The 12,930-nt window shown below is 38.7% G+C and overlaps 1 protein-coding gene across 1 annotated transcript; it reads left to right on the top strand.

Annotated features, from left to right (window-relative positions):
- The first annotated feature begins 3,761 nt into the window (after positions 1 to 3,761).
- On the top strand, positions 3,762 to 12,723 carry LOC115589381 (sterile alpha motif domain-containing protein 9-like). The gene is made up of 10 exons (XM_030430224.1): positions 3,762 to 6,438; positions 6,932 to 6,982; positions 7,070 to 7,113; positions 7,278 to 7,333; positions 7,972 to 8,186; positions 8,287 to 8,549; positions 9,445 to 9,567; positions 9,741 to 9,864; positions 10,933 to 10,968; positions 11,102 to 12,723. The coding sequence occupies exons 1-10, from the start codon at positions 3,762 to 3,764 to the stop codon at positions 11,179 to 11,181; spliced, it is 3,669 nt and encodes a 1,222-aa protein (XP_030286084.1). The 3' UTR covers positions 11,182 to 12,723.
- The last annotated feature ends 207 nt before the right edge of the window (positions 12,724 to 12,930 follow it).

Genomic DNA, 12,930 nt, shown 5'->3' with positions numbered 1-12,930 from the left:
TATTTTGTGGGTTAAAACGGATCATGTGGCTGATTAACCGCAAAACAAGCCTACTTCATCTTATTGACATAACGCTCATTATGCTTCAGCTGGACAAATGGCTGTGTTGAATTGAAATTATTTTATCATGCTAAATATCCGAAATTGTATGGAAATTGCTCCAATGCGTTATACCGATCTACGGACATATTCAGACACAGCCTGATATGGGTTCTGAGCAAAGGAATGTCTATTTTCTCCCCCGGTCTGTTGTCAGCAGCAGCGGGGGCTGCAGGCTCGCGCCTGGGTGAAGTGGGCTCAAGCCAGAGTTCAGCCAAGAGAGAAAAATTGTGTATTTCTTTTGCTCTGTGGGAGATCTCCCACAACAGAGTGGATGAGAAACCAAGGGGGACAGATCTGCCCAGCAAACATCAGAACGCAGAGTGCAGCCTTTGTCTGTCACCTGGTTCAGCACCCTGGACAGCTGCCTGCGTAACTGGATGTGGGAATTTGATGCATTTGAAGCCGCGACATTTGGTCAGAAACGTCATATATAATAACATTGTTTCGAGTCGTAAACAGTTCTGTAAGTGGAAGAAATAAGAATCAATTAGGCTATTAGTGTTAGTCCTTCTTCATATAAAGTTGTGTTACAGTCGCACAGCTGGAGACCGCTAACAAAGTTAGAGACAAGAGAGACAATGTATGACATCCCGCGAAATGATGTGCGGTCAATATGACCGCTTATGGCTGAAATAGGTAAAACAAATCACATTTTCTTTTCCTTTTGTGTAATTTATATAAAAAACTGTTCTCAATTAAAACAGACACTTTTAGAAAATGGTTAGAAGTCTGTAATGTTTGCATTTTCTTCACATCGCAGATTGATAACTTAATTGTGATAATGTTCAAAGTTATTATTATTATTATTATTATTATTATTATTATTATTATTATTTCACATAAACACACACACAGCAAGTATAATGGTACTGTGCTAGGTATTTTCGTGGTTCTTGGTGCTTGGAGCAATGTTGTTGTTGTGGCATTCATGCCAATAAAGCGAATTTGAAATGAATTGAATTAATAAACCTTTAGATTCTTGCCTATAGACTGATAAGTGTTATGTTTACAAATGAGCAATACATCCAGATTTCTTGAGATTTGTATTGTCAATGGGAATTAAAATTTAAATGTCAGGCGATGTTTTCTTCATGGAAATTATTTTTCGGGCAAACAATTATAAGAGAGAGGGAGCGCGGACGGGGGATCCGTTGTGTGACAGCGGAGCGGAGGGTCAGCAGCTGGATTTTGCACGCACAGTTTGCGTGTGTAGGCCCGTGGTCATGATAATCCGTCTATGGCTATAAGAGATGTCTTCTCCTCTGCTTTTTTTTTTTTTTTTTCCAAAGACAAACTGAGCAGCACTGCTCAATCCACTCAATCCGCTCCAGCTCCACCCACCCGGCGCTCCTCCGAGTGCCGACAGGACTGCCAGCTCTGCGGCGCCCCGGAGCGTGGCTTCCCCGTGCACACCCCCTCCTACTCTGACTTTGTCCGTGTTACAATAAACACTCCATGCATCCAGCTACAGCCTCCTGTCCGCTTCTGGGTCTCACCTTTGCTAAAGACACCTAACATTAACAGATCAAAACAGAGTAAACGGCAGCTATCTGACATCAGATCCACGCTCCTGCCTGCCCCAGCCAGCCCCCACACACCGGCCTGTCGCCTGCGCAGCCGCGCGGGAGGGGACAGGAGAGACCCCGGCGCTGCTGCAGAGGAGCCGTGGACTGCGATGACTCTGAGCAGCATGTGAATTACAATATGATCTATTTCTCGCCTTTCCCCCGATGATCTGAATAAGTCGCTAAATTTGTCGCTAGTCGCTTTTTCGAAATAATGTCGTTTAGAGGGTCTGAAAAGTCGCTAGGTCTAGCGAGACAGTCGCCATGTTGGCAACACTGATGAAGCGAGGCCGCTGACGTCACTCTCCTGCGCCGCTTGGGATTGCGAATTCAAATTGAATTTTGGACCTTTTTTTGCGGGGGGAGGGCTTCAAAACGAAAAAGCAGTTTTCTTTGTCTTTGTGTAACAAAATGAGCAGTCTTGAGGAAGAAAATGAAAATGCAATCTGGATGATTTATTACTAATTTTATTTATGAGTCAAAAAATGCAGCTTTGACTTTGAAATGAAAAAGCATTTCTGCTAATGCATTTTAATTTTCAAATTTGACATTTCAAATTGAATTTTGGTACCTATTTGCTGGGCCATCTTTTGAATATTAAATCTTAAATGTCCTTTTCTTTATCATTTGAATTAAGTTACAAAATGAGCAGTCTTGAAGAAGAAAATGAAAATGCAATTTGGATGATTTATTAATAATTTTATTTATGAGTCAAAAATTGCAGCTACATTCTTAAAATGAAAAAGCATTTCTGTAAATGCATTTTAATTTGAATTATGGTACAAATTCGCTTCCATACTGGGTTTGTTTGTTGACATATTATGAGTCATATTTGGAGTTTCACTCTGCCATTTAAAGGATGTCTTTGAAAGTATTGGCCCATTTTACCATTCTCAAGTCTGCAACATGTTTTCTTTTATATCTTTCATTCACTGAGTCAGTGTAATCCATCACATCGGCCAAGGCTGACTTGATCATTTAGATGTATGGCTGAGATAATGAACTGACGTGACTTTAGAGGGTGTGACGCTGTTCTGAACAATGCAACAGGGAGGAAATGTATCCTGAGGTTTCGTCTTGAGGATAAAACGAAACTGAAAATGCACTCACCCCTTTTGCATTTACAGTAAAACAAAACTAGTGCAACATCGAATCATAACCTTGTTTGGCAATCACAGTATCTTCCTGTGATACACCCACATACCTTGGGTGCGGAACGAAGGTATATTAACTCCTGTGCTTCTCGGGTTAAAGCACGCACTGAATTACCCATCGCAAGACTTCAGAGACTTCATCATATGGAAAAAGGTAAGAAAATGTAATATCCTTGAAAAGTTTTAGTAAGATTAATAAGACTAAAAATATTCATTCTGTTGTATTGAATTGTAATAATATGCCTTGTGCCAAGATATATATTTACATGAATTATTAATTAGCAGCAGTGTTCTATATCAGTGTTTTACATAGGTGGAAATAGTAGCTAAAAACTGAACTCCAGCAAAAGTACTATTACTTTTCAAAATCAACGACTCAAGTTGAAGTAAAATTAGTATATTTATATTTATTATATTTATATTTTATATTTATTAGTAATACATATTTGAGTAAGAATACAAAAGTATTTATTGTAAAAGTTACTTGAGGAGTGAGTAACTTAACTAACTGCCTTTTCTGAACTCGATCTGACTGAAATTATTTCAACAAAAGATGGTCTTCCTTCGGTAAAGTTGAAGAAGTGAACATACACCTGTATTTATTCATGATGAAATGTCAAGTCGTCATCTCCTGATTAGATGATCTGCCCCCACACACATGTCAAATGCTTGTTGTTTTGTACATTATGTCAAGATTTGTCAAATAAATCTTAAAATCGGATGTGGTCAGGCACAAGAGCTGAAAGGGTTTTTCCTGCTTTCCAAAGGGGGCAAAATATAGATTTTTAATTGGCAAAGCATAAACTGGTCGGTTTGTATGCAAAATCATAATCTGCAAACATTCTGATTTTAAATCTATGTTTACTATTGTTTTGTACAGACCAAAGAATTCTCATTGTTAATTGTATTTTTCATTAAGTTACAGAAAACTTAAAGTGTGATGGCAAGTGGATTACCTCTGTCCACTGCTCAAAGTGGGGGTCATGAAGTCAGACATTCGCTCTCTCTGTTGGATGTTCTCAACCCAAATCAGTTAGAAGGAAAGTCTTTAGATGCATGTCTTCGTCAGCAGACGGAAGAAAACTTTTACAGAGGGGCCCCACCCCAATGGTTAAACTTTTACATAAGTGAACAGTTGGAGTCAGATGGCATAGGAACTCCTTTTATCCAACGGGATGGATACAGTGAACTTGTGGAACAAATTCGCCAATGGAGGAAACACCCTGGAATATCCACGGTTAAACTGTACCACCAGACAGGATGTGGGGGAACCACACTGGCTATGCAGGTGTTGTGGGACATGAGGAAAACCTTCAGGTGTGCCGTTTTAACAGGGTCATCCTCAGACATCACAAATGTAGCAAAAGAGGTGGTGAACCTTTTCGCAGATGGTGGTCAAGGCTTCCAGAACACTGTGCTGCTGTTAGTGAATGATGATCATATTTTGGAAAACCTGCAAGACAGCATTATGATGGAGATTGCTGAACAGAGAATAGTCACCCGTATGCCTGTGGTGATTTTCTTCAGCTGCGTAAGAAAGAATGCAGTTCTACAGAGTGACCATGTCATCATAGAAGCAGCACTTTCTGACACAGAGGAGAAAAAATTCAATGAGAAGAAGGAGGAGCTCCGCAGAAGGTTCGGTAGTAAATGCGAACAGTTCCATGGCTTCAACATATTGCAAACTAATTTCTCTCAAGATTACGTCAAACAAGTGTGCAAAGTAATCCGTCCTGTCCCAAGAGCAAAAAGACCAAAGAGGATCCAGCTTGTTGGCTTCCTATCCCTGCTGAATGCCTATGTACCAGGCTCATATCTCCTGGAGAATCAGTGCCTGGACTTATTCAAACATAAAGACTACAGAATGAAGCCCTTTAGTCATCTCATCATCACCTTCCAACAAGGTACAGAAAAAAGAGTCTGTATGGCTCACTCAATGATAGCGCAGTGTTGTACTGAACTGATGGCTGAGGCTGGTGTGACCAGAAGTGACACAGCAAGAAACTTCTTGACCCATTTGTGCAGAGATGAGGTTCCTCCATTTTTGCTTGGTTTTGTCAAAGACATGCTGACCAAAAGAGAAATGAAAATAAAAGAGAACCCAATCAACAGTACAGAGATCACAGAAGAACCAGAAAGATTTTCTAGACTGATTCTAGATATTCAAAAGAAGGAGGGCGAAACTGTGAGTGCATCAGTATTAAAGGTGGCCTCAAAGAAATTTGATAAAAATCCATATTTTCCACAAGCACTTGCACGATTTTACTACATAGAACTAAAAGACTACAAACCAGCAGAATTGTGGGCAAAGAGAGCAAAGCAAAGAGATCCCCAAAATTCATTCATTGCTGATACACTGGGCCAAGTCCACAAAAACCACTTGAAGAACAAAAAGTCTGATGTCAAACCAAGAGAAATATTGCAACTGGCCACAAAGGCCATCGATGCTTTCAAAGATGAAGAAGGACTTGCTGAAAACGAACAGGGGACAGACATGAAAGAAGATGGCGAGACCAATGTCTCTCGTATTTTTAACAGCAGAGGGCAGTTTGGTTACCTGCAGGTTTGCAACCTCGTGCATGACCAACTAGTCAGTCAGAACGAAACCTGGAAAAGGGTTCTCACAAAGGCTGTGCCCATGGGCTCTGTCCTGGAATTACTCGGAGACAACCAACTTTTCGAATTTAAAGATCTGATAAACAGCCTCAGAGATGAGGTCGCAAAGAAGTGTGACTTTTTTGATAAATATCTGAGTTACTCAAAGCCAGACATGAAGAAAGATGATCCATCTTACCTTTACGAAGACATAGCAGAATGCTACAGGAAGTATGTCAGAAACTCTCCACCAGAACATGTCAAAGAAAAAGGGGCTGATTTCATCCAGAAGCTTGAACAAAACGTGGTTGACACCTCTGCTGGACCACTCTCATGTCTTGATGGAGAATACAGCGAATCAGAGCTTAAAGAAATAACCACACAGTGGGAAGAAATCTCTCTTCACAAAGATTCGGTAACAGCTCTGGTCAACTACATCTTTGCTCATGTCATGTTAATGAACAGAAGGGCAGTACTTCCCCATGAATGCAAGTCTTTAACGGCATTTAGAAAGAAAATGCCCCTGAGCACTGACGAATCACCCGAGAGCCACATGTTAGCCCTCCTCTTGGACTGGCCTACAAACGATGAGGGCAAATGTTCCGCCGTTAGTCAACTAATCAAGTGTATGCGCCTCTCTTATAAACAATCATACGAGAAAGACCTTCGATCAAGACACCTCTGCCCTCTGTTTTTCATTGGAAAAGCTCAAGGTCTGAACAGAATTGTCCACAGAAAGACCCTCGAGGGATTGTTTGAGCGAAATAACACAATTCAAGATTGGAGCAACAACTGGAGTAGTGAGAAGATTTTCAAAGATCGCATGGTCCAAGATCACCTTCTAAAACTAGATGGGATGGTGCGAAACTACAGACTTCTTGCAACTGTTGGTGGCACAGTGATTCAGGTGGATGCGAACATGCGAAACAGCCTGTGGAAACATCGGCAAGTTTCCTTTTACCTTGGATTCACCATCAGAGGTCCTGTGGCTTTTGGCATCCATACAAAAACTGCAGAAAGGGGTAAGAAGGGTAGCATAGTATTAGTTAAGCATAATTAAATATGTACGTGGAAGATGATCTGAAAATAGTTCCAAACAAAGTTGCAATCGGGGATGCTGGATTCTGGATTCCTAGCATCATTTTTAGATTAAGAGGACTCCACAGTCAAGGTAGCAATATCAGGTAATACATGTTTTTTAAAAATAAAATGTGCTGACAAACAGTTCACATGGTATGTCATTTAAGCAACTTTTTCAGTGTTATGATGGGAGCAACCATTATTTAGGTGTAGGTTACTGCCAACTAACTGCCACAAGGGGGAGACAAACATCCCATACTCCAGCTTTAAATGCTGTAAAGGAAAATGAAAGGTGGTTATCAGGAAAGGTTTGGTGGTGTAAGCACTGTACCTGAGGCATTATTTTAGGAGAGTCACATTTCTGTTTATAAATGTTATTTCTTATTGTGTGCACCACTAATGGAATCCCATCCCATTGGTACTGTGTGGCGGCAGAGATCTCAGAGACAGAATCAGAACTGTCTCCATGCGAAGACACCACTACAGGTAAGTACAGTAAAAATCAAAATATGTTTTATGTCATTTTGGCATACCAGCCCTTTTAAACTTGTGTTTTGAATGTGTTTCTAAAAGAACCTGCTGTGAGGATGAAGTTTGGAGCAAGCTGCAGTAAAATGGTATGTTTTTTTTTTGTTTGTTTGTTTTTTCTCTCTTTATTGTATTTTATGTTAATTTAGAAAAACAACTGCTCATGAAATATATATATATATATATATATATATATATATATATATATATATATATATATATATATATATATATATATTGTCTTCTGAAACAGGACTCCAGTGATTTGACCAAGCTTCAACCTGAAGTCGATGACATTCATACCTATAGGTAAAGACTTATTATTATTATTAATGCAGAGACATGAATTGAAAAGCAGTGTTCTAAAAGTAAAGTTTATGACATATCAACACATTACATGTTTTAATAGCTTAAAATTGGCAATCTTGAAGATTTGACTTGTGTTTCATTTGGTGACATCTGAGTTACTGTAGGCAATGGCAAACTAACTAACTGCAAATCCCTGAATTATGGGTTCTCCAACCATTATCAACTGCTATGCTGCATGTGGCACAATACTGCAAAAAGCACACAGTTGAAGGAGTTGTTTACCTCACTGACAAGTTGAAGGTGTGCAGGCTGTCACCTGCAGCTCTTCATCTAACAGCCTGCTCCTTTTTCCATCCCCTTCGCAGACTGTATAAAACTGCTCCCTGAAATGTTTTAAGCTAATGAGCTGTAGACACATTTAATTTTAATAAACACACATTGCATTTCCTATCACTACTTCATAATATAAGTTAAAGGAACAGTTCACCTAAAAATGAAAATTAAGACATCATCTCTCATCCGCATGCTGATGGAGACTTGGGTGAAGTTTCGCAGTCCACAAAAGATTTCTGGAATTTCACAGCAAAACAGTATTGTCCCTCTGATGCAGTAATTTGTTTCCCCTTTCACAAAATTAGCCTCCAGTCTGAAGCAGGTCAGTATGAATGCAGTGTGTCTGCCCTGCGCTGGGTTTGTAAGGAAAAGGTCAGCTTCACATACCAGTTTCGCTCGTGGGAGGAACATATGAAGAGGCCGCTGTGCAAGGATTACATGCAGGCTGGGCCTCTACTGGACATCAGTGTCACATCTGGAAACATAGAGGAGCTGCATCTGCCACACTGGATCTGCATAGGTGAGTAGTCATGTAATTATACCTATGAATAGAAAACAGGAACACACATTCATTTTCATTTTCTTGTCATTAAAATTGTACATGTTTTGAACTTTAACAGATCGAAACATCACCATGTCAGACATGTTTGCAGTTCTACATCTGGACGCCAGTGGCAATGCTGTTGGCAATGTCGTGGAGCGAGTGCCTGTAGTGACAACATCCCACATCATGTTCTCCCAGCCCACTTTGTCGCCGAAAGGGGTCATGATCAAAAAGAAACCAGGCATTCCGATTTACTGCGATGTGTTGATATACAAGAGAAGCAAAGAATTCCTCACATTGGATGTTTACCTGGTGCCACGTGATCCCGCTCTAAAACAGGTGTCTATTTAATTTGCAACTGTAGTTTATTCAAATTATTAACAGATAACAGCAACAATGACAGAAAACAGTATATTTTATTACCAAGGGAAAGCACCACAATCATAGCAATGTAAAGGCCATCTCCTTCTGGTGGAGCACCATGGGACCAAATTTCAGAAAAACAAACTATGTATGGTAGTGAATGACAAATACATTTTTGATCCTTTTTCATCACTTTAAAAGCAAATTTTTCAATTTGAGAAAGTTGCATTGTGGTAAAAAGCTGTTGATTTGTTAGCATGCTAACCAGCTAGCTCCTGTGCTAGCATTGGAGATCACTCATACTCAAGTAAGCTAACAAGACCACTATTACATGCTGACTGAGCTAACTTGGTAGCAGCACCTACAGTGAGCAGCAGTGAGCAGTTACTGTGGTGCTTTACGGCCCCCTGTCTGTTTGGAGTAAGAACTTAGGTGGCCGATTCTTACATATTTCACCGTTTAATAAGCAGCAAAACCCACACCAGAAACCTTGCAGAGCCGGTGCTGAACATTAACTAGCACATAGCACTAACTCACCTTTTGCCTAACTGAAGCTCTCTGTATGGCCAGACTTGTTGAAATTTTGTCCTTGTTTAATAGATTTTCCATGCTGAGGTGACGGCCATGTTGGTGGTGTTGGTGTTAGAGATGATGCAGTTGACTGATCTTTTAAATTGACAAACAGCCCCAATTCAAACAAGATCAAAAACGCATTTGTCACTCACCATTAAGCACTATATATATATTTTTTTCCGAAATAAGGTCTAGTGAGGGAAACCAGTAGGGCAGTGACTTCGCCCCTCTATGGTGGCAGTACTTCTGAAAATGTGAGTTTGAGGAGGCTTCACTTTTTTATTCTTTTTTTTCACAGGAAGTGGAACAAAACTCTTGTGGATCAGTAATAATCCCAAAACCAGGCCCAGACAAGTCTCTTCAAATGGGAGATAATTTCCTCCTCACAACAGACCAGGCGGATGTGAACATTCAACCGAGCGTATGTTTTAACAGTTTTAACTTTGCTAACACATTTTCATTTAATTATTAAAAACAGAATCATTGGGAAAGTATCCATTTAAAGATCCTTGCTCATAATGCCTGGGAAAAAATTAATTAATTAAACATTAAAAAATGTAAATTTAAAAAATGTATTTATTATGTTTTCCGCAGACACGAGACCTCAGATATGATAGTAGAAATGTCTTTGAGGTGTTCATCAGAAATGCAGACAGCGACTTCATCCTCAAGCTTGAAAGTGAGCAGGAAACTGTCTGGACATGTACTATTCATAAAGGTCAGTGGTTTTAAAATAATTTCAACAAATTCGTTTGCATCTCCTGAACCACATTAGGCTAAATGTGCAACAGCTCGATAAACAAATGACGTGTATATTGAAAATGTTTCAGTAGAAAGCAAAAAACATTTAATCAGTTTCCAGTAACAAAGGAAGCTCTGAGGGACAAAAGAAGAATTTTGTTTTCTTCTGGTGATCCATTCTCTGTGTCTGGTTTAACTTGTTTATAAATAGATTATATATATATATATATATATATATATATATTTGCATTTGTGAAACCAACTGGGGAAAAGTTTTCGCACAGGTATAACAACTTCCCCTGAAAGTAAAATGTCACTTATTTTCACACACAAGTGAAGAGTGTTTTTCTGGTGATCCATTTTCCATTTTTCTTTTTCATGTGTGAAACCAAGTGAAAAGGAAAAAAAAATCATGATATTTTAAGTTCCTTAATCTGTGATAACATGTGGGGGGAAAAAAAACTTTTTTCTTGTGTGAAACCATTTTGTCTCTTCAGAAAAATAATTATCTTTTTCATGAGTGAGTTTTTCAGGAGAGTTTGACTTTTTTTTGCATTTGTGAAACCGAGTTGAAAAAAGAGTTTACACATATGAAAAGAAAAATTCTCCTTCAATAAAATTTCCCTCCGTTTGACTGGTGTAAAGATAAGTTAAATGTTTTTCTTTGTATTTCTATCAGTGATATAGTCTTCAGGACAATTTTTACAAACAAAGTTTACACACAAAAAAAATCACTTTGAAACTTTCTTTTTCCACATTTTAATTTTTTTTATTATTTTGACAGGAATTATTCTTTTTTTCATAAGTGAAACTGAGTGAAGAAAAAAAACTTGCATAAAAAAATAATATTTCCCCTGAAATAAAGAAATTAACTTGCTTTCACACATGAAAATAAATTGTCACAAAATTAAGGAACTTAAAACCATTATCCTGGCAAAACTTTATATTCCATCAGTCATAAACGCAGGAGAGAAAATAAGAAAAAGGATGACCCGAGGGCTTCTGTCGGTAACTAATCAGCACTGTTCATGTGTTCTTGTTCCAGGAGACTATCAAAATCAAAGCACTGATCGTGTACAAGGTAAGAAAAAACACATTTGATATGCAAAAATCAAAATTGGGATCAAGCGTGGCTTCAAACACCATTCATATCCTCTGCTTAATTTCTAGTAGTCGCTGTTTGTTCACTGCTCTTATCTTCTGTGACACCTCAGGTCAGCATTCTGGTCAGGCAGCTGCAATTACCAGCGCAAATGATACAGGAGCTCAAGGAGAGAAGACTCATCTCAAATGAGAACTGTGAACTGTGAGCTTTAAAATCCTAAGATCAAGTTTGTGATGAAAGCTGGCACAAGAGGCAGAGACGCTCTCTATGAATCCTTCAAAAAAATCCTTCCTCATACCTCATCTCTGAGCTTGAGGGATCTGGATAACAGTGAATCATAAATGTAAAAAACTGTTGATTTGAACACAACATGAACATTTGGCACTGAGATGAGAGGACAGCAGGAAGCCCTCTGTATGTTCTAACATTTTATTTGATCTGTAACTCTAAAGAAGCTCCATTCAATATAAACAAATGTAGTCTAATCACCACAGAACGATAAGCAGTACACTGAGGGGAGTGGAGGGTAAACATTCCTTCATCCACCTGGATTTGCATGAATGTACTTTTTCTTCAGGATCTTTTGTTTGACTTCTTTTTAAGATATTTTTTTGCATCTTTTATACTTTATTTTTTTATTACCTCATCATTAGGAGTTGGAGGTGGAGCAGAAGATGCTGGGCCCAGTAGATGTCCAGCGTCCTGAATGTACTGCTGCTTTTAGTAATGAACTCACTTCTGTCAGCTGACCCGACATCAGCCACCTCAAGTGAGAAGAGAGACTTCTTGAGGAAAAACTGTCGTCTTTTGCATCATATGTATTTCAGTATTGTATTACTTTTGAACTACTACTATGCAAGTGTGACACCCACTAATGTGTGGTCTCATTAGTTATTTCTTTACGTATGCTTTTTATGTGTTTATTTTTGGGGAAACTAGCCTTATTGTGGTAATTTGATGAATATTTAAGTTGGTAGCTGTTTCCCCCGTCATGTCACAAGAGAGCATCGCCTCCTCAGGGAGACCGGCTCGGTGCAGCATAGACAGAAGCGAGAGAAGGAAACACTTCACCTGTTGCCTGTCTCATCATTTATCTGTCCTTTACAGGTCAGTAATTTAGCAAAAAATACACACATGGACGCTAAAATGTGTATTTATGTTGTTAATACTAGCAATATAATGTGCTTTGCTCGTCAGGACATCTGAGAGTTTTAAAAGAAGTAGTAAGCAGAGCTAGCTTAAATGCTATATATGCTCTGTATGTTGGACTAAATGTAATCAGGTTTCATTTTTAAGGCTCATAGCTGCAGTTGGTTAGGCTTTAAATACTATACTATACTAACTGGTTTCTAAAGGACAATTTCATGTGTTTATTTCATGTTTCTTGATTTAATGCTTGTTGGCTCTGTCACTTTCTCATGGTATTTGCCATTGTATTTTGCTAGCAGGATGCTAAGTGTTAAACAAGCTGCCGGTCTAACTGGATATTTATTGGTATATGTGAATACATTTATTGAAGCTAAAAGCTTGAGGCCAAAAAGACATATGTAGAAACTGTATTTGTTTAGTTTATTTCATTTGTATATGAAACATAACGGAAAACAGAAATGTGTTTATTGCAGTTTGTTTGGTTGAATTGTTGAAATTGTGAACTCGTATTAGATTTAGGGGAAAATGTGTGAAATCGATGTTAAAAATTAAAGCACAACAGAAGAGAACGGAGGAAACGCATCACCTGTTGCCCGTCTCATAATTTCTCTGTCCTTTACAGGACAACATTATAATCTGCCAGAGCTTGGATTACTCTGTATGGGCTGTATGGAGCCATTTTTTACATTGTTATTTAACATTTTAAAACAATTCCCATCCCCATCTTGTTTGGGAGCGTGCTACTGTCTTACTGTGAAGCTCCAGACATGTTTTGAGGACTGTAAAACT

The sequence above is a fragment of the Sparus aurata genome, chromosome 10 (assembly GCF_900880675.1).
Source record: "Sparus aurata chromosome 10, fSpaAur1.1, whole genome shotgun sequence".
Lineage (NCBI taxonomy): Eukaryota > Metazoa > Chordata > Actinopteri > Spariformes > Sparidae > Sparus > Sparus aurata.
Note: the sequence above shows the minus strand (reverse complement) of the source record. Positions and strands in the feature narration are given on the sequence as shown.